The sequence below is a fragment of the Apteryx mantelli genome, chromosome 2, assembly GCF_036417845.1.
Source record: "Apteryx mantelli isolate bAptMan1 chromosome 2, bAptMan1.hap1, whole genome shotgun sequence".
NCBI classification, from domain to species: domain Eukaryota; kingdom Metazoa; phylum Chordata; class Aves; order Apterygiformes; family Apterygidae; genus Apteryx; species Apteryx mantelli.
The window spans coordinates 25311812-25332642 of record NC_089979.1 but is presented as its reverse complement, the minus strand read 5'-3'; the positions used below and the strand labels follow the sequence as shown (position 1 = coordinate 25332642).

General features: G+C 41.2%; 1 protein-coding gene across 7 annotated transcripts in view; it reads right to left on the bottom strand.

Moving 5' to 3' along the window:
• MATN2 (matrilin 2) overlaps nt 1–20831 on the bottom strand; it is an 82651-nt gene that overhangs the window by 30060 nt on the left and 31760 nt on the right. For all 7 annotated transcript variants that reach the window (XM_067290347.1, XM_067290344.1, XM_067290342.1 and 4 more), the window contains 2 exons: nt 16541–16663; nt 9618–9740 (listed from right to left, as the gene is read on the bottom strand). In XM_067290347.1, the coding sequence (XP_067146448.1) occupies nt 9618–9740; nt 16541–16663 (246 nt within the window). The remainder of the gene's footprint in view (nt 1–9617; nt 9741–16540; nt 16664–20831) is intronic.

Below are 20831 nucleotides of genomic sequence, written 5' to 3'. Positions count from 1 at the left end.
CAGAGAAGGAGACTCCACCACCTCTCGGGGCAACCTGTTCCAGTGCTCTGTCACCCTCACAGTGAAAAAGTTTTTCCTCATGTTAAGATGGAAGTGTCTGTGTTTCAGTTTGTGCCCATTGCCTCGCGTCCTGTCGCTTGGCACCACTGAAAAGAGTCTGGCCCCATCCTCTCGACACCCTCCCTTCAGATACTTATACACATTGATAAGATCTCCTCTCAGCCTTCTCTTCTCCAAGCTAAACAGGCCAAGCTCTCTCAGCCTTTCCTCATAAGAGAGATGCTCCAGTCCCCTAATCATCTTTGTGGCCCTTCGCTGGACTTGCTCCAGTAGTGCCACATCCCTCTTGTACTGGGGAGCCCAGAACTGGACGCAGTACTCCAGATGTGGCCTCACCAGGGCTGAGTAGAGGGGGAGAATCACTTCCCTCGACCTGCTGGCAACACTCTTTCTGATGCAGCCCAGGATACCATTGGCCTTCTTGGCCACAAGGGCACATTGCTGCCTCATACTTAACTTGGTGTCCACCAGCACTCCCAGGTCCTTCTCAGCAGAGCTGCTTTCCAGCAGGTCAACCCCCAACCTGTACTGCTGCATGGGGTTATTCCTCCCCAGGTGCAGGACCCTGCACTTCCCTTTGTTGAATTTCATGAGGTTCCTCTCTGCCCACCTCTCCAGCCTGTCCAAGTCTCTTTGAATGGCAGCACAGCCCTCTGGCGTATCGGCCACTCCTCCCAGTTTTGTATCATCAGCAAACTTGCTGAGTGTGCACTCTGTGCCTTCATCCAGGTCATTGATGAAGAAGTTGAACAAGACTGGACCCAGTACTGACCCCTGGGGGACACCGCTAGCTACAGGCCTCCAACTAGACTCTGTGCCACTGATCACAACTCTCTGAGCTCTGCCATTCAGCCAGGTCTCAATCCACCTCACTGTCCACTCATCTAGCCCACACTTCCTGAGCTTGTCTATGAGGATGCTATGGGAGACAGTGTCAAAAGCCTTGCTGAAGTCTAGGTAGACAACATCCACTGCTCTCCCCTCATCTACCCAGCCAGTCATTCCATCATAGAAGGCTATCAGATTGGTTAGGCATGATTTCCCCTTGGTGAAGCCATGCTGACTACTCCTGATCACCTTCTTTTCCTCCACATGCGTGGAGATGGCTTCCAGGATGAGCCGCTCCATCACCTTTCCAGGGATGGAGGTGAGGCTGACTGGCCTGTAGTTCCCTGGGTCCTCCTTCTTGCCCTTTTTGAAGACTGGGGTGACATTGGCTTTCTTCCAGTCCTCGGGCACCTCTCCTGTTCTCCATGACCTTTCAAAGATGATGGAGAGTGGCTTAGCAATAACATCCGCCAGCTCCCTCAGCACTCGTGGGTGCATCCCATCAGGGCCCATGGATTTGTGGGTGTCAAGTTTGCTTAAATGATCTCTAACCCACTCCTCCTCCACCAAGGGAAAGTCTTCCTCTCTCCAGACTTTCTCTCTTGCCTCCAGGGTCTGGGGCTCCTGAGGGCTGGCCTGACCAGTAAAGACTGAAGCAAAGAAGGCATTCAGTAACTCTGCCTTCTCTGCATCCTTCGTCACCAGGGCACCCACTCCATTCAGCAAAGGGCCCACATTTTCCCTAGTCTTCCTCTTGCTGCTGATGTATTTGAAGAAGCCCTTCTTGTTGTCCTTGACATCTCTAGCCAGATTTAATTCCAAACGGGCCTTAGCCTTCCTCGTCGCATCCCTGCATACTCTGACAACATTCCTATATTCCTCCCAAGTGGCCTGTCCCCCTTTCCACTTTCTGTATACTTCCTTCTTCTGGTTGAGTTTTGCCAGGAGCTCCTTGCTCATCCATGCAGGTCTCCTGCCTCCTTTGCTTGACTTCCTACTCATAGGGATGCACTGCTCTTGAGCCTGGAGGAAGTGATGTTTGAATATTAACCAACTCTCTTGAACACTCCTTCCTTCCAGGGCCCTCACCCATGGGATTCCTCCAAGTAGATCCCTGAAGAGGACAAAGTTTGCTCTCCTGAAGTCCAGGGTTGCGATCCTACTTGGTGCCCTGCTGCCTCCTCGCAGGATCCTGAACTCCACCATCTCATGGTCACTGCAGCCAAGGCAGCCCCCAACCTTCACATCTTCCACCAGCCCTTCTTTGTTTGTTAGTACGAGGTCCAGCAGCACACCTCTCCTTGTTGGCTCCTCCACCACCTGGGTCAAGAAGTTGTCACCAATGCTCTGCAGGAATCTCCAGGACTGCCTGTGCCTAGCTGTGTTGTCTTTCCAGCAGATATCGGGGTGGTTGAAGTCCCCCATGAGAACCAGGGCCTGGGATTGTGAGGCTACTTCCAGCTGTCTGTAGAAGGCCTCATCCACTTCCTCATCCTGATCAGGTGGCCTGTAGTAAACACCCACAACAGTGTCACCTCTATTAGCCTGCCCTTTGATCCTTACCCATAAGCTCTCGACTCGCTCTTCATCCACCCCTAGGCACAGCTCAATACATTCCAGTTGCTCTCTCACATAAAGAGCAACTCCACCACCTCGCTTTCCTGGCCTGTCTTTCCTAAAAAGTACGTAGCCATCCATGACAGCACTCCAGTCATGCGAGCTATCCCACCATGTCTCTGTAATGGCAATGAGATCATGGCCCTGCGACCGCACACACATCTCTAGTTCTTCCTGTTTGTTCCCCAAGCTGCGTGCATTGGTGTACAGGCATTTCAGGGAGGTGATCGAGCATGCAGGTTTCCCAGGAGGGATACAAGAGGGTCCTCCATAGCCACATCCCATGCGCACTTCCCTGGCTGCATTCACCTGCTGGAGGCATCCTGACTTGAGCAGTCTTTTGCCAACTACCCTGTCACTATAACTCTCCCCTTCCCCCATCTTTCCTAGTTTAAAGCCCTCCTTACCAGGTTGGCCAACCTGTTGGCAAAGACCTGCGTGCCCCGCCTCGTGAGGTGGATCCCATCTCTCGCCATCAGTTGTCGATCTTCAAACAGGGTCCCATGGTCGTAGAAACCAAAACCCTGTTGCCAACACCAGCGGCACAGCCAGTCGTTAACCTGGAAAGTCCGTCTCCTCCTCCTCTCATCCATCCCTCTCACTGGCAGGATTGAGGAGAAGATGACCTGGGCTCCCAGACCCTTGACCACCATCCCCAGAGCTCTGAAATCCTGCTTGATGGTCTGCAGTTTGCCCTTGGTGTCATTGGCGCCCACATGGAAGAGCAGCAGTGGGTAATAGTCCGAAGCATGGACGAGCCTTGGCAGTCTTTGCATGACATCTCTCACACGAGCCCCCGGCAGGCCACAAACCTCTCTAGACAAGAGGTCAGGTCGGCAGATAGATGCCTCCGTCCCCTGTAGCAGGGAGTCCCCCACAACAATCACCCGCCGCTTTTTCCGGGTGTTCCGGTAGGGCACAGGGTCTGTTGTCCCGGTTACTTCCCTGGCAGCCATGCCCATCTCCTCCTCATCCTGGAGGGCACTAAACCTGTTCTTCAGCTTCAGGTCTTCAGGAGGAGTAGGAGCCTTTCTCCTCCCACGAGCAGTGAAGGAAGCAGCAGTAGTGGCAAGAATCCTCTTAATAGTTAACTTAGCAGCCAGGAATTAACTCTAGCTGCTTGACTGATAATCCAAATTTGCTGCTCTCTTCTCTTCCTGCCACACAAAGAGTACTCTACTGGTGTTTGGCAAGGTTCCTCTCATGAGCTGCGTTCCCTGCATTTCACTCAGAGAAGGTTGGAGTGATTCCCAGTGAAAATATTTGTAAGACATGCATGACTGTACGGATAACATTTCCATTTTCAAGCTTTTCTTTGCAACCATAAGGACTACAGCTTACTTTCTATCTTGAAAGGAAAGCCAGGATGCTGAGATAATCACAAGAGCCTGGCAGCTGGAGCCCAAGGCCTAAGCCTACTTCCTGATGCAGTGATCTGGTCTGGCATGAGTGTGAGTCTTGGCTAGTTGGCAGTTGTCCCTGAGATTCAATATGTAAGCCAAATTTGTAGAAATTTATGTTAAAGGTTTTACATTTACAAACATTTTAAATCCAGCTATTTGAAGCTTCTTCCTTCATGTTGTTTATGCTGACTGAAAGCCAGTGTGATTCATAACATATGGGAACTCGGACACACTTTTGTTCTGAAGAGATCTCATGTCTTAACTTTTGCAGCATTAAAAGCTACCCAGTTCCTTTCTTCATGTTTTACTTTATTAGCAAGGCTCAGAAGATATCAAGTGTGAGGAAAAGTGCCTTAATAAGTTTTATTTATGCTTAGATTCAGAAGATGCATCTTGAATGAGAATGATTTTGCACAGTATTTGCTTGTCCTTCCCTAATTAGTGCTTTTGAATCAATCCCTATGGCTATGCCTAGTCACTTTGTTTTTCTCAAATTGCAACCTGATGGTATTTTTTTCCTTAATTTTAACCTAATTTAAAGCATTCATAACAAAACAGAATGCAGTTAACATGGCCACTGTGTTCAGAGACACACAGAGCTGTAAGAAGCCTTGTCCGCAGCCTCTGCCCCTTTGCTTGGGAGCTGCATTTAAGCTAAGGCCCTTGCACTTGGTTCTTGCTTGAGCTATGGAATAAGTTTGCCTGTGCCCAGCCTTGCACTTTGCTGATCCTGGCTTGCAGAATGGCTGACTTGACTTCCTTGCTTGACCTTGGACCACTCGGACTTGTCTGGTAATCACTGGACTGTTGGCTGAGCCTGGTTACTGTCACAGGATCTGTTCTGCTCTTCTTCCTTGGGTATTGTGGGACTGCATGCTTTGTCAGAGACATTACTGACCCTGTCTGCCTTGTTGTCACCCTTAGCTCCAAATGTGTCCAAATTTTGTGCTACATGTTAAGGAGCTCCTCAGCTTCACAGAGGTCCAATATGAAACTGGATATGTGCCTGTTGAGAGTCTCTGGGTCAAGATCAGAGTGGGAAACAACACTGAGAACATGGTGGCGGTGGTGGGGTCTGTTACAGACCACCTGACCAAAGGCTGTAGTGCATAAGGCTTTCTACAAACAACTAGCAGAAGTCTCCACCTCACAGGCTTTTGTACACATATTGGGAATTTCAACTGTCCAAACACCTGCTGGAAGAGCAAGACAACAGACATATTGTGCAGGCAATTCAGGAGGTTCCTAAACTGCCTTGGTGACAATTTCCTAACACAAACTCTAGAGGGACAATGCCTGACCTGCTGCTTGCAAGCAGGGAAGAACTGGTGGTGATGCGGTCACAGATGGCAGCTTGGGCTGCTGTGACCATGAAATGACTGAGTTCGAAATGTAGGCTGAGAGGGGAAAGAGCAGAGGTAAGACTCTGTACTTTACAAGCTCAGATTTCAGCTTATTCAGGGAATTGCAAGGAAGAATCCCCTGTGGAAGAGCCAAAAAGAGAAACAGTGCCCAGGAGAGCTAGATGTTTTTTAAAGAAAACTTACTGAGAGTTCAGAAACAAATGATACTGTCATGCTGGGAAATCTGCTCAGTTAATCATGGAGCTTCTTAATGAACTAAAACACAAAAAGGGAGACTAGTAGAGGTAGAAACAAGGACTAAGAAAAAAGAGGAGTATTAAAGCACTGCTTAGGCACTTAGGAACAAAATCAGAAAGACCAATCCCAGCTAGTGCTATGATTAGTGACGTACTCTAAGGGTAGTAAGAAAGGAGTCTACAAGTATGCTAGTAGTAAAAGGAAATTCAGAGAAAATGTGGGTCTGCTGTTGGAAGGTGGAACAACCTAGTGATGGACAATACAGAAAAGGCTGAAGTAGTCAATGCCTTTTTTATTCCTGGTTCTCACAGGCAAAGCCTTCTCCCAGATCTCCACGTGTACCAGCACAGTTTGGGAAGGAGAAGAGCAAGCAACACAGGTTAGAGAGTACTTAGAGATTTATGGGTCTGACTGGCGCTTACCTGGGGGTGCTGAAAGAGCTAGCTGATGTGATTGTGAGGCCACCATCTATCATCTGTGAATACCCATCAGGACTGAGAGAGGTCCCCGATAACTGAAAAAGGCTGACATTACACTCATCTTTAAAAAAGGCAAGAAGAGAGATTCAGGGAACTATAGGTCACTCAGCTTCATCTCAGTCCTGGGATCATGGAGTGCATTCTCTTAGAATCTATTTTCAAATATGCGAAGGACAAGAATCAGGAACAGTCAACATGGATTTAGCAAGGACAATCATGCTTGACCAGCCTGATCACCTTCAAAAGATGAAATGCCTGGCTCTCTGGACCAGGGGAGAACAGTGGATGTAATATAGTTTGACATTAAAGCTCTCGACACTGTCTCCTACAGCATTCTCACTGGGAAGCTGACAAAGTATGGGCTTGAAGAATGGACTGTTAGGTAGCATGAAAATTTGCTGGACCAGCAGCCTCAAAGGGTAGCAATAAATGGCTTGATGTCTGGCTGGTTACTGCTAAGGAGCAGAGTACCACAGGGATAGTACTGGGGGTCATATTGTTAAACACCTTCATCAGTGACATAGACGATGACACAAAGTGCACTCTCAGCAAATTTGTGGATGATGCTAAATTAGGGACAGTGACTGAAAGCAAATATCACAACTCCAATACAGAGGAACTTTGATAAACTTGAGGATTGGACCAACAGAAATTTTACAAAGTTCAGAAACAAGAATTGCAAAGTTTTGCACCTGGGGCAGAAACACCCCTGATTTGTACAGACTGGGAAGCAACTAGCTGCCAGGGTGCAGCAAGGGCTGGAGGCTCGCTAAAGGATGGGGAGCCAGGAGCCAAAGGGGATCCCTGTGGCAGCAGGGCAGGCCCTTGCCACCAGGGCCCGTTTCACCGCCCTGTGAGGGCAGCTGGGGACAGCCAGAGCAGCTCCAGCCCCAGGCATCGGGTGCCTCCACGGGGCTGAGGCCAGGCTGAGGCCAGGCTGGGCAGTTGCTTGGGGGTCAGGGTCAGTGATGGCAGGGCCCATGGCCAGGCAGGGGCAGGGCCATGGTGAGTCTGGAGACCGACACCACTACAGCATCTTGGGGCAGGGACTGACAGCCCTGGGCTGGGGTGAAATGGGGTCCTGGGCCTGGGCAGGGGTGGGGAGGCCCCAGGGAGGAGGTCAGGGACAGTGAAGGCCTGGTGGTGCTCTCCAGGCCCTGACACTGTTGCTAAGCAGCAGCTCTGCAGGAAAGGACTTTGAGGTTTATAGTAGGTGTGAGGTTGAATATGACCCAAAAGTGTGCTTTCCCTACAAATTATGCAAACCTCATACTGTGCTGCATAGCAAGCAGATTGAGAGAAGTTACTATCCCCCTCTAATCAGCAGTGGTGAGGTTGCACTTGATATACTTTGTCCAGCATCCCCCCCCACCCCGAGTTCAAGAGAAGAAATTGAAGAGGGTCCAGCAGGGACTTACTGAGACTGTCAGCGGCATAGAGCACATGACTAGAGAGGACAGCTTGAGGGATCTGGGCTTATTTAGTCTGGTGAAGAAAGTATCTAATAGCAGCCTACAATTACTGGTTGTCAGCAGTTACAAAGATGATGGAGCTAAACCTTTCGTGGTAGTGCCAGACAATATAACAAGGGGTAATGGTCACGACCTGTGGCTTGGGTCATTCAGGCTGGACATGAGGAAAAAGTTTTTCACTAGGAGGGTAGTGCAGCACTGGAATTGGCTTCCCAGAGAGGTTTTGAAATCTCCATCTGTGGAGCTTTTCGAGACTCAGTGAGACAAAACCACAGCCGACCTTGTTTATGGTTTGTGACAGTGCCACTTTGAAGAGGAGGCTGAAGTAGCTGACCTCCAGAGGTCCCTTCCAACCAACACTTAAAATTGTTTATTCTTCTGATATAAGAGCAGCAGCACATGGTCAGACTTAAAGTCTATAGCTCAATATCCTGTCTCCAGCAATACATACCTAAGGCAGGTAAAGGCAGGACAAACCTGAAATATCACTGTCCCAGAACACTCTCTCTGCTTCCAGCAGTCTGTGACTCATCAATTTAAACAGGTTAAAGTGATTCATAGGATTAGACCATAAGCTAAAACCAATTCAAGATATATAAAATGTTTATATAGTTTTAAGGTCTTTGATCAGTTCAAACCAGGGGAGAAAACACTACTTAAAATCCACTTTCTTAAATTGAGGGAATCAATAAGAATTTTTGCTTGGGTATTGGAAAGCACTTACACTATACTAAGATTATTCCAGACTACATAAATGTGGAAATACATGTGGAAGTATAAGAGAATTTAGCTAGCCTTTAGCTGAGAAACACTGACAAACGGGCTAGTGCATATAAGCTACAAGCAACATGAACTGGTATCAGCTGTACTCTGGCCCATGGTGAAAAGGGAGATTCAACTCCCCTAACTTTAGCCATCCAAAAATTAGGTGTCTAGTGTGGCAAGTCATATCCATACTTTCTGCACAGTCAGGAAAATGTAGGCTCTTCCAGAAATATGTGTCTGAGAGAGGTGCAAGCAATCACCTTCTAGAAGTTCATGTCTCTTTTCCTTGATCATCCAGGCTGTATTAGATGCTTTCTTTCTACATGGCTAAAATTAAGTGAAACATACCAACCATAATATATTATACAGTCGATAGTAACATAGTGTCTCATTATAAAGATTCAAGTACCCCAAAGACTGTAAAACCCACAGAAATACAATGCTGTATTGATACATTTTTTGAGAAATAATGTTTGTTCACATCATTAAATAATATAGGCTAAATTCACGACTAACATCAGCAGTTCCACTCTTCTAAAGCACATAAAGTTTATGTTCTTATAGACACAAAACCTTTTTTTTTTTATCAAGGTTCATATTTCTAAAGAAAGGCAACTAGGAGTATACATTCAGATTTTCCCTTCACATTTCTTGAAAGTGAGTTATGACATTTAACACTGCGGAGATTTTAGCTTGGTTTCCCAAGGAAGGGAAAACTTGGCAAGAGTGTTTTCTGGTCTGTCAGTTCCCCTCCACCTCCAACTCTGCTAACTTTTGAACTTGTTAGCCCAGTATCAATCAAAATTGACAAAAGACAAACAGCAAAGCTATAACCTGGTGGAAACATGGAAGCTTGATAGAGGCTACTGATGTCCCCAGAGCTTTGGCAAAAGGTATCAGAAAATGCACAACGCAACTCAGTACTGAGGAAAATTCATAGGAAAAATAGGCTGCAATGACGGTGGAACTACTTGCCCGATTTAATTTTAACTTGTCTCACAAACCAAGGTGAGGAGAAATTGCTTTGTACAGACTGATCTTTTTTTTTTGTTTGTTTATCTAGCTAGGGAGATGATATTCTAAATGTAAAAGCTGGATCATCAAAAAGACTATGCAAGATAAAGCTTTTGGCTTTTACTATCTGAAAAGGATCCTGGCCTCATGTTAAGAGCTTCCTGTCCGTAGAAGGGACCCTTGTTCTTCCAAAAAAAGTCCCAAACAAACCCTCAAACAACATTCATTGGTTTTATGATCTTTGGCTTCAGGGGCACTCTAACCATTTTTTATATTTGACATATAACTCAGTGTTCTCAGGAACAGAGAGAGAATTACTGCTGAGAACTGGAAAGCAGGAGAACAAACTTTTCAGTTTTAAACCTTATCATAACTTACTTCTGCAAGTTCTTTTGTCTGGATTTAAAATGAACCCTGGATGGCATCTACAGTAGTAGGAGTCCTCAGTGTTAACACATTCATGTTGGCAACCTTGGTTATCCAAAGCACAGTAGTCTACAACTGAAAAAAAACCAAGAGTAACAGGTACAATTAGAAAACAAAATTAGAACTATTATTATATAGAGAGATCATGGTACTAGCTACAAATAGTAGCTACAAAAGAAGGAAAAGCTGACATAATTTCTGCCCTGAAGAGCCTTTTTGTAACAAGCAGTGCACTTTGAATATCAATTTGTACATCAGGTGACAGTGATTTTGTTTGGGTCCCAGGCTATTTCTCCTACCATATCATCAACTCTCCAGTTGTCAGGCTGCTTCCAGCTTTTGTAAGACCTTCTCAACTTGTTTCCTCAGTTTTGGAAACCATGTCTCAGTCAGTAGCTCTGTCCAGACGTACACACTGCGGACCAGGGTGCAGCAAAGTCTGCCTGATTTAATTCTATCTTCTGTTTCTCCAATCCCAATCCCGGAATCAGTGGAGGTTTGTTGCACCTGATTGCTCTACATTTCCTTAATTTCCTCCCAACTGTGTTAGGCATCAAGAGCTGCTCCAGTAGGCAGTAGCCTGAATACATAGGAGACCCATGGCAATCCCTTCTACACTGAGGATTGTCACAGTACATTCAGTCCCTCTGCCTTGCTCCAGAATGATCCTATACAAAGTAGCTGCAGCTATCGAGCCTGAGAGCAGTCTAGCACTGATATTTTGCTTCTATAATGCCTTTGTATGAGAGAAATAGAACATCATAGCTAGTCCAGTCACTTATTACATAAACCTACATTTGCAAGATAGATTGCCAAAGAGTAAAAATGTAATACTTTAGAGTTCATTCAAACAAGGAAATTCAAAATAGAAGTGCTAAAGGAGTGAAATGAATTCTTTTATTATTATTTCCCTGCAGCTTAAGCTGTTCCTTCACACAGGAGGTCTTAAAGAAATTAAAGACAAATGACAAAGCGGGTGTCCTGTCCGCAAAAAAACTGCCTGGCTCATACTGGGAAAGTTTGCGTGATCCTTTCTGCAGAAGACAGTAATGTGCCCAGCTTCACACAGATGTTTAGTGAAACAACTTTTCCCTCTTTGCCATTTGAGTAATTGTTTTTATTACTTTATACTGCTGACCCTCTCAAAGTACTTTTAAGAGTCAATAGTTTGTTTTTAATAAAATCAGTTCTTTCTTCAGTAGCCCTGCCTGCACGAATAAAGGCAGATACTCTGGTGTGCTAAGTCAAGGCCATCCAGTCAGGAAAGCAGATAATTCATTTAGTTACCGTGAATGAGTTTCTTTTAACCCGACAGAATATTGGGGTTGAATCAAGTCAAATTAGACTGCTCACTGGGTACTACATGAGACCATTTTCCCAGCAAGTGCCTTCCTGTTTCCAGACCGAACAGCTTCATATAAAAATATTTCAAGGATATATCATACATATTATATATAATATGTCATACAATTAGGCAGCTTTCCTCTTAAATTAATTCTAACCACATGCACATTTTCAAGTGGTTTAAAAGACACTTTAGCTAATAGGTAAGACAAAGAATGTATGATCTCTTCTACCTAGGACCCTAACTAGGAAACAGCCTGTATGAATCTCTCCATAAAGTCACCTCCTTCTCTGCATTTAAACACACATTTCTACCACAATAACTGCAGCTGAAGAACTAATGACAATAAAGTTGAAAAATAATTAAACAGGTTTAAGAATTTTTTTTTGGTCAATGTCTGAACAACTGTCACCCTGAACACTTTCAGATCGCAATCTCTTCCAGAGAGGGACTGTGCCTTCTTATGTCTATGCATCTGCTAATGTACTGTGGACACAAACAGGGGAATAAACAATCCATATAGAATAATAATTTTTTACAGGCTTGCTTTGCTCCATGTATATTCATCCTGGGGAGCTCTTACTCACAGTAATAGGTCTTCTGGTCTCCAACAATAATGAGCGTATCAATATAAACAAAACCTTTTTACTGACATAGTTAAAAGGTGAGAACATTCTCCTGACTGTTGCTTTTGGAGATAAGTATCATCTACTTTTTTCAATAGTTTTTATATACAAATTGCCCTAATTCCACACAGGCTTAGCCTTGCAGACTTGCACCAATAATCCACCTACAAATTCATTTCATTCTTTCAGCTTCCAGTTTCATCTTGGTGGCTTAGAAGGGAAACTTGTCAATGCATTTCAGTCAGCAAGTAAATAAGTTGTCCATGGAATTAAATCTTCCTGGAAAGACTGAGAAGAATTATAAATCTATACTTCTTATATTGAAGCATTGAGATCCTTTACTTGGTATACAGAAAATACACAGCTTGTATAAGACAAAAGCAGAATAATTACCTCATTTTTGTTAACAGTTTTATTATTTTCATATTTCTGTACTGAGTTGTGAGATATACAATAGAATGCTAACACTTAGATATCTCACTGTTTTTAATGTCAGTCTATGCTTATTTCAATAAAAAATATTTCTAAATGATTAGTGATATTTTTAGCAAGCTAGCAATGAATTCAGTTGTCATCTCCCCATGTTTGTTCCACCCTGTTTTCTCGTTTCTAATTAGTTGCTAAGTGATGAGAGACATCTTGTATTTCCAGTTTCCAATTCTGCACTTGGGGTGCTTATGTCTCCCTCTCTGATCCATGGTCAGCCTGGATTGTCTTTCTCTTGTATTTTCATTTTACTCCTTTAATGTTTATACAGCTTTTTCAGGCTTAGAAGAATGAAGTAAGCTAAACATGAGGGGGAGAAGAAAGCCTAGGGAAGAAAGGGGGTAGAATAAGGAAAGGCATAAGGAGAATGAAAGAAAGAAGGTGGGGGAGGAGTAGAGGACACTCATGGAAGACTCTGGAAGTAGCATAAGAACCTAGAAACCAGCTGAAAAAGTAGCAGTGCCAGGAGTGCAGACAGATGCCAGCAGCCCAACCAGTGCGAGGAGAAGAGAGCCCAAGCCCAATAGCTCTGCAGCTGAAACAGAGGGAATCTAGTATCAGTGCCAGGAAAGAGAGGACAGCATGTTCGGCAGCACCAGGGAGGTGGGGAGAGTGGAACCAGGACAGGGAGATCAATGTGTCCAGCAGGACCAACAGCACATAGCGGAGAAACAGTGCCACCACAAGACTTTAACTGACAGGGCTTTGTTCATGTGAAGGAGGGCAGTTAGCATGAAAAGCTGATTAAAAAGGCTCAGTGATAGTGCTCCGCCTCTTTAGTTTGCAGTTTTTTTCATGAACTTTTGTGCCGCAAACACTCAGACTTATTGGCCATTCAGTGGTCACTTTGAATAGACACATGGTGAGATGCTGGTTGTGAGACTTTATTTAATTATTGCTATTCAGGTAAAAGGCTGACGGGTGTGTCACTTAGGCGGTTAGCATTGCCATCTTCTTAACTGGAGAGCATAGCCTTCCTGAAAAGAGGAAGAGAATCTAACAAATCTGCCTCTGAAATGGATGTTTGCACTTTCTCATTTCCTTTTTGCTGGCGTTAAAATCTTAAATGTCTTAAATCTCTCAGAGAGGAACCTTTGTCTCTTTGAGAGACCTGCAAAATATGTATGTCCTACTGAAATTCTCTCTTCATTCTCTGGATGAAGAGAACAGAGTAACCTTAATGAAGTCAACTGCTTTTTGCAAAACTATTGTACTCTGATGTCTCTGGCATGTATGTGTATCAAGAAGATCTTTCCTCTGATCCTGCTTATTTGATAATAAATCATTCAGAGAAATGAATGGTTCACTAGCTTAAAAGTAATGACAAGCAAAAGTTATTACTACTGGTTCACTACTGTATATATTATCATTTAAAGATTTTCCAGTGGTTCATTATTTATTGGTTATGACATTTGTGGAAGTTGGACAATTTCATTGTAGCATATTCCTTCAAAAGTCTCAAGTTGTTCAAACCTGAGAAGTCAAATTCTTCAGACTGACAGCTAATAGGATTTGCAGACAAATTAGCATCAAAACTGAAAATTAGCCAGACAATCTTTTCCTGTTCAGGAAATGTAGAGAGGCTGAATTCTACATGTGTAAAACATAATTAACATACATTGAACCATTCATGTGCATCATTTTGAAATGAAGAAGTTAAATGGTCGTATAAATGGTGCAAATACTATTGAAAAGTAAAAGCACTAATATGCTTTAAAATTACAACTAACAGTGCCAGTTATTGCAGGGAAATGAAAGCATGAGTTCATGCTTTTTGCTAAACTAGGTAGAAATTAATAATAATCAAGTGGAGAGGAAAGGCAGCTAGAAAATGCAAGATACCTAGTGAACCTATGCATGAGCTGGATTTTGAAAATAATTGAGAACAGCTTAGAATATGAAAGGTCTGAATAGAAACAACAGAGCTTATAACAAGCTTATATGTCTCACTGATGTCTATGAACATCAGTGAGAAGGTAGAGCAGAATGGGGAAGAATGTAAGCAATTAAAAATATGTAAAATTTAAAGATGTATCACACCTCCAAATAATACTCTGCAGACTTTGCAGAGAAATGGTTAATAGGCAAAAAAAAGAAAGTGCCATTGAAAGAAATTTAGTAAATGACATAAAAGTATTTTTAAGTTTTTAGTAAGAAAAATGGACTTTGTATTTATTACAAAGGTTTAGATTTGACATACAAATCTAATCTACCAAACAATTTCAACAACATTTATTTTTATTGCAACTGCAAGAGAAGGTTGTACAGCCAGTAATCAATGAAGACTTGTGCTATGTACTACTGCCAATATAAAAGAAAGTATAGTCCCTGTCCTGGCAAGTTGCTACGTAACTTAAGGTGAGATGCTTTCATAGAATGTGTAAAATAATACAGGAAATGGGGAAGGTGAGATGAATGGTGATAACAGAGGATTATATAATCTAGTTATTGTGACCACCAGATGACCTTAAGAAACGGAAAATAATTATGCAACAAAACCCATAAACTCTCAACAGCTGGCATTGATGGAACTATTATCAGAAAACTGCATCAAATTCTAGTATGCATATTTAAATGTATTTTGAAAATATACTGTGAAGTATAGAAAATATCTTTGGCTGTAAAGGACTATTTAACTTAATAGAGAGAAAACAGTAACAACTGCTGATGGCAATAAGTATGACTATTTCAAATCCAAATACATGGTAGAAAACAATTACGGATGAAAAAAGCCTGCCAACAGAAGTTAGGGATTTTCTGTCTCATGATATAGTCACACCAAGAGCAGAGAAATATATGATTTATCTGAACACCAGTAAAGGTTGATGTTATTGGATGAACGTCTATGGAGTGTTAGATGCAGAAATTTGGGATAGAACATCTAATAGGCCTTCTCACCTTAAAAGCTTTGAAATAGCCACTATTAGCTGCATTTTCAAAACAATTCAACTTCAGAAAACAGGTTCTTAAAATGGTACATTAGTGCCAGGACAAGCATCAGCTACTAAGTATCAAAGCTACACATCATGAAGCATGGAGATGAATGTCCTCTGAAGAGTATGTGCATGATCCTCATCTGCATTTGGGTGACAGTGAAACCCAAGTACTTTCAACGTTACAAAGGTCGCAAAAAAATGTCCCAGTTATGCTGAGGCTAAATTTTGCCAAGGAGTGTAAACACTCCTATACTGAGATCATGAAGCTACAAGTAAGGGAAACATTTCTAAAGAGTAAGTACAGAGTGAATATTCTTCAAAAATACATCCATTATCCTAAGTCCTCAAAAAGCTTCAAAAGCTCATTTGTGTGTTCCATGTGAAGCTACATGCAGAAAGTTCAGTTCCACAAACTGTCATCCATTTTGCATCTCAGAATAGGATTATTCTGCAAGGAATAACTCTGCGACGGTAATAAGAGACAGATTATATTATGTTAAATTTCTTCAAAATGTCAAGAAAGAGGAGGCTGTGGGAAGCAGCTTTTCCTTGTAATAAGGAAAGCATTGTGGTGGCCTTGTGGTAGGACTTGGGGCCTAGGATTCACTTCCATGGGATTTGAGCATATGTTTGAAATTAAGCATGTATTTAAGTGCCTAACAAATTCGGAAAAATTTTTAAAGGACTTATTAGGTTTTTCTGTGATTGGTACCAGAAGACAATGTTTTCCTGAAATATAGCATGTGATAAAAAATCTATGAGAAGGGTAATAGCCTGATGGACCAAATTATTCTAAAAAATACTTACTGTGTATAAATGGGAAAAAAAGTAAAGAGTGAGATACTTATATGTTAATAGAGAGGGAAGTATGTTTTGTGTTCAAAAATGATCATACTTTATTTCCACACTTTCTCTTTTGAGCAGTAATTCTTAGAGCTGATGTTTTTTCTTTGTTGCCCATAGTGCAAATTAAAGGAAAAAAAGGATGGGTTCTTAATGGGGACTACCCTTTCCTTAAAGCCATCCAACTGAATAGAGATTGAAAGCTCTCTTGGCATGACCATAAAACTAAGTGAGACATGGCAAGGAATTGTCCACTTTCAAGTTTTTCCACACCTAACTTCTGTCTGAAGAGGCACTACCTAGTTTGTCTGCTTTTGTTTGCTTTTTAATGGTCACACATATCATGCCAGTACATTGCTGGCCACCTACATGGATCTAGAATAAAACACCAGGTACTTTGTTTCAAAATAGCAATTTTAGTTTCTGAGTGAAATGATTTGGCACAGTTTTTTTCCCCAGACACAATGCATTATGAGAAAAAGCCTAGGAACATGCCAATATATATCCTTCCTCATCTACCACTCATGGGAGAAGAGAGTTTCCCACAATTGTCTACAGCAAAACTGAACATTAATTTATATTGAATTTCCCTTAGTTTTGTGTCAAGAGATAAACATGAATTGCTAAGTTCATACTCACCGATACAATTCTTTCCATCTGCAGCAAGCTCATACCCTTCATAACACTGACAGACATAAGACCCAGGTGTGTTCACACAAATCTGCTCACAGGCATGTTTCTCCACAGCACAAAGATCCTGAGCTACAAAACATAATTGCATGAATATGAATTTTTTTGACCTTCTATATTGCACACCTAGACTATGGATTGACAATAAATTTCAGGAAGCCATGAAGAGCTCTTTAGAGATGAGCTCATTTTAACATAGAATATGCCAGGAAGAATGACCACTCAAAGCTTAGGAGCTCATTCCTTCAGCTAATGGCAATGACATTACTGGGGCCCAGTAGAGTTGCTTGACTGTATCTTTCTCTAAAAAAGTTTGAAGGGCATTCTTCAGGGTTTTTTTGAAATAAATATTTTTTGCAGTCATTTAAATTTTTTTTTTTAATTTTGTGTTAAAAAAAGAAGACTGAGAATGACGATAGAAAAGGAAAGACAAGGAACCCAGGAGACCAAAAGTCTTGGGGATCTTTAATTTTTGAGTTTTATCATTTTTCAGTTTTGTGCAAAACACCATAGCAAGTCCCCCACTCCACCCTCCCATACAAACATCTTATTAGAAGAAATACTACAACAAAGGAGGTCAGTCCTAATGAAGCACATTTGGCTTTCTTTACAACAGACTAAAGCTATCTGAGAACCCCAAGTTTTCCCAGTGAAATCTCTGGAAAGCAGAGTGTTTCGTGTTGCTCAGGATCAGACCCAAAGGCTGCTCAACACATAATTATCGTTTACAGCTATAAAAAAAGCTTTTGGAGCAGGTTTGAGGAAACTGGCCAAGCAAACACTCATTTTCTTTTATAGCTGTCTGCTTCATATCAAGTGACATGATGAACAGTATAAACAGTCCTTTAACTCTCTTGTTCCAGTATAAACACCCACAAATAGATAATTATTCAGCTTGTTTCAGCCACATTTGTTCTTTTGTACTATATTGTGTATTAATGTAAGATTTGAAACTATTTAAAGGACCTAAGTGATTAAGTTAAACAAACATACAGAGTACAGAATACATAATTTTAAAACAGCCATTGCCTGACAAAAGCCACTCGTTTCTAGAAAAGTTTAATCAGAAAGCTCTCTGTAAGACATTAACCTTTTCCAAGATAAAATATGATTTGGAAAACACATTGCAAGAAACAAATCTAATTGTTTGCCTGCCCAAAATGACAAGTATTGAAGTATAAACATTTACAGTCCAACTGCAAGGTCATCTGTGCAAGCACAAGTGCAAGTGTAAGTTGCAAATGCAACTTCCCATATGTAAAACAAGCAACACAACCTTCAGCTCCATTCATTTTTGGTGAAGCCAGCTTTGTACACCACACTTCCAAAGAGCTGTGAAAAACTGAAGAAAATCCATATGACAGCCATATGAGCAGGCAGAGATAGAGCAAGATGAGGAAAAATCAAAATAACTGGGCTTGTTTAGTTTACAGAGGAGAAAACTGAGGGGAAACATGGCAATGGACTTCAACTATATAGCTGCTATAAAAAAGGTGGGAAAAAATTGGTCTTTCTGTTTACTGTTAATAAAGTGAGAAGTAATATGGTTGAACTATAAGAAAGGACACTTAATTCAGACATAAGGAAAATTTTTGTGGGATAGTGAAGACAGCCAAGCTCTGGCAAGGGTGCTCACCTACAGAAGTCATGGAACCTCTCTTACTGGAGAATTTTAAGTGCAGGTTAGAAAAATATCTGTCAAGGCTGGTCTAAATGTAGTTTACCCTGTCTTGGGGAAAACTTAAGATCTAGACAGCCTTGTTTTTTCATGATTCAGAGAATCATGAACTAAGAATATAAGTAAGGTTTCCTAGTGAGATGCTCTTGGACCTTACAGGTATGACAAACTGATAAAATGCATTGAATACTCTGAATAAACAAATAAGCTTTAGCACTTAAATGTTGCTACTACTTTTCACCATTAAGGTATGTTAGAAATATTCACTTGAACCTTGATGTTACACTTTTCTGGGCACCTATTCTGTAATTTAAAAATAAAAATAATGTATATGTAAACATGTCCATCTGAGTTCTTAGCCTTCTCAGAAGCATGAGAATCATTGTCTAATTATACATTATATCTAATGTCTAAATATCTAATCTTCAGAGATCTTCTCTGGAGCTAAGATGGTCAAGTAACTTTTTGCCAATAATTAATTTGGGAAATTCAGCTTTTAATAAACATTTAAAAATATTCATTTAACCTCTAGAATCATTGCCATTGACTTTGGCCACATATAAAGTAGGTGAAAAGAGCAATAGTAGATTTTCATCCTTTGCACATATACGAAAACTTCTTAATGAAATAATTATAAGAATGTAAGAATAAATGTAAGAATATTTTAAGTTGGACAAAAGAATATTTTTTCTTGGTCTTGCCCTAAAAGACAGCTGAGTTGCTTTTGTTCACGTGGAGAGTAACAAATCACCTACATGACAGATTTTCTTCCTTTAATGCAAGGAAATTATTTTTGTAGAAATAGTGGTATACTGAAATGTATGAAGGAACAAAACTACCATCCATTCAAATGCACCCTTTTCCAGCCTGGAGCAAAGTTGCTAATTCATGCTGACTGACGCCATTTGGTTAAGGGCTTTTAACAATTGAATACTGATCTGCTGTACTCTCACAACATAAAAAACGGTGCAGAAGAAAGAAAAGAGAATATAACTTTAGATGCATACTTTCTTTTTTTTCTGCACTATTTAAAAAGTGTTAAAATGTAGAGAAACTATTTGTTCATGAAAGAGCTTACAAATACATCCAAAACTTATAAAAATACAGCTGGTTTATGTTGATCATGTATTGCACTAAACATAAACATGATGAAAATTCATTTTACAGGGAAGTCAAGTGAGGAACATGTTGTCTCTGTGCACTTATGAAAATCAGCAGTCAACAAAAGTGACTAATATGGTCACAAGCTGTAGGCATTTTTACCAACACTTCTCCCCCTTAGGTCCAGAAATAAACTGTCCAGTTTGTGCAAGTTTGGCCCCTTTTTTTCATGAATTCCTTTACTTCTCTGAAGAGTTTTTTGACATCATGGTCTGACCTGGTCTAGACTGCTACCATATCATCTCCCTCCTTCATCAATGATTTGCACTTTCCTTGCACTTTATGGCCAGTTTAATGTCTTTTGGTATTAGAATTCCAGTGTTAATTGTTAAAATTAGTTCATAGTTTAGTGAGGGAGAAAAAGGTCCATTAGAAGTAGGTTGAGAGCACATTGTATGACTCATTTCCCTTCCATATTTAGCTGACTGAAACCTAGTATCATCTGATGGATGATCAACATAGTCATGAAAGCCAGGTACGTCAGGTAATAAAAATTAATGCAAGACTGAGTCATAGCTGAAAAAAAGAGAAAACAATGCAGCAATGGGCTTTAAAAAATGGTATAGAAGCAACATATTAAGGGCTACTGTGCATGTGCTCCCAGCAGAAAAAATGTACACATTTCCAAATCTGTCTTGTGAAATTCAGCTGTAATTTGGCTAATAAAAATTATGGAAACAAAACACACTAAAAAACACAAAGACACAATAAAGAAAGAATTCTTAACACTTTTAATTTAAAATTTATCTGGTTTTGAAATTACAACAAAATTAAATTGTCAAAAATGATTTTAGGGGTGAGGAATGGTAAAATGTGAGAGAGTAAATTCAAAAAAAGAGAAATTTTGAATTTCAAATAATTTCCAGAAAATTGAAAGGAGAAGAATTCTTCTGTAAAAGTTCTTTACTACGTGAAAATGAAGATCATGAGAAGTGTTCAGAAGAGAGGTTTAAAGGATATAGATGTTATAAAATGAGAAGCATTTTAAAAGGGGCACAGTGAAAAGAATAGGTTCAAGTATTATTGAAATGTAATTATATAGTTGTAGCCCTCATTTGGGGTTCTGACAGCTCTCTATCTGAAGAGCTATAGCAAATTTGCAGAGGCATAGAGAATAGGCTGTGTGAAAAACTGTTGTTGTCAGTGTTCTTGCCTTGGCTTAGCTGCCAAGCCAAGTAATAAGTAGAAAATATTTCAGATTGAATTGAATTTTTTGGTTCTTCTTGCAGAAAAAAAAAACTGAATAAAGTGTTAAATTTCTTCCATTTATCACAAAACATTCCCCTGTAACTGATACACACACACATATGATAAATGTATATATTTGGTAGGGGTTGATGGTGGGAAGGGCAAAGAAAATGAAGATTCTTAAAACTAGCCCACCGCGTAGCTCAACTGCAT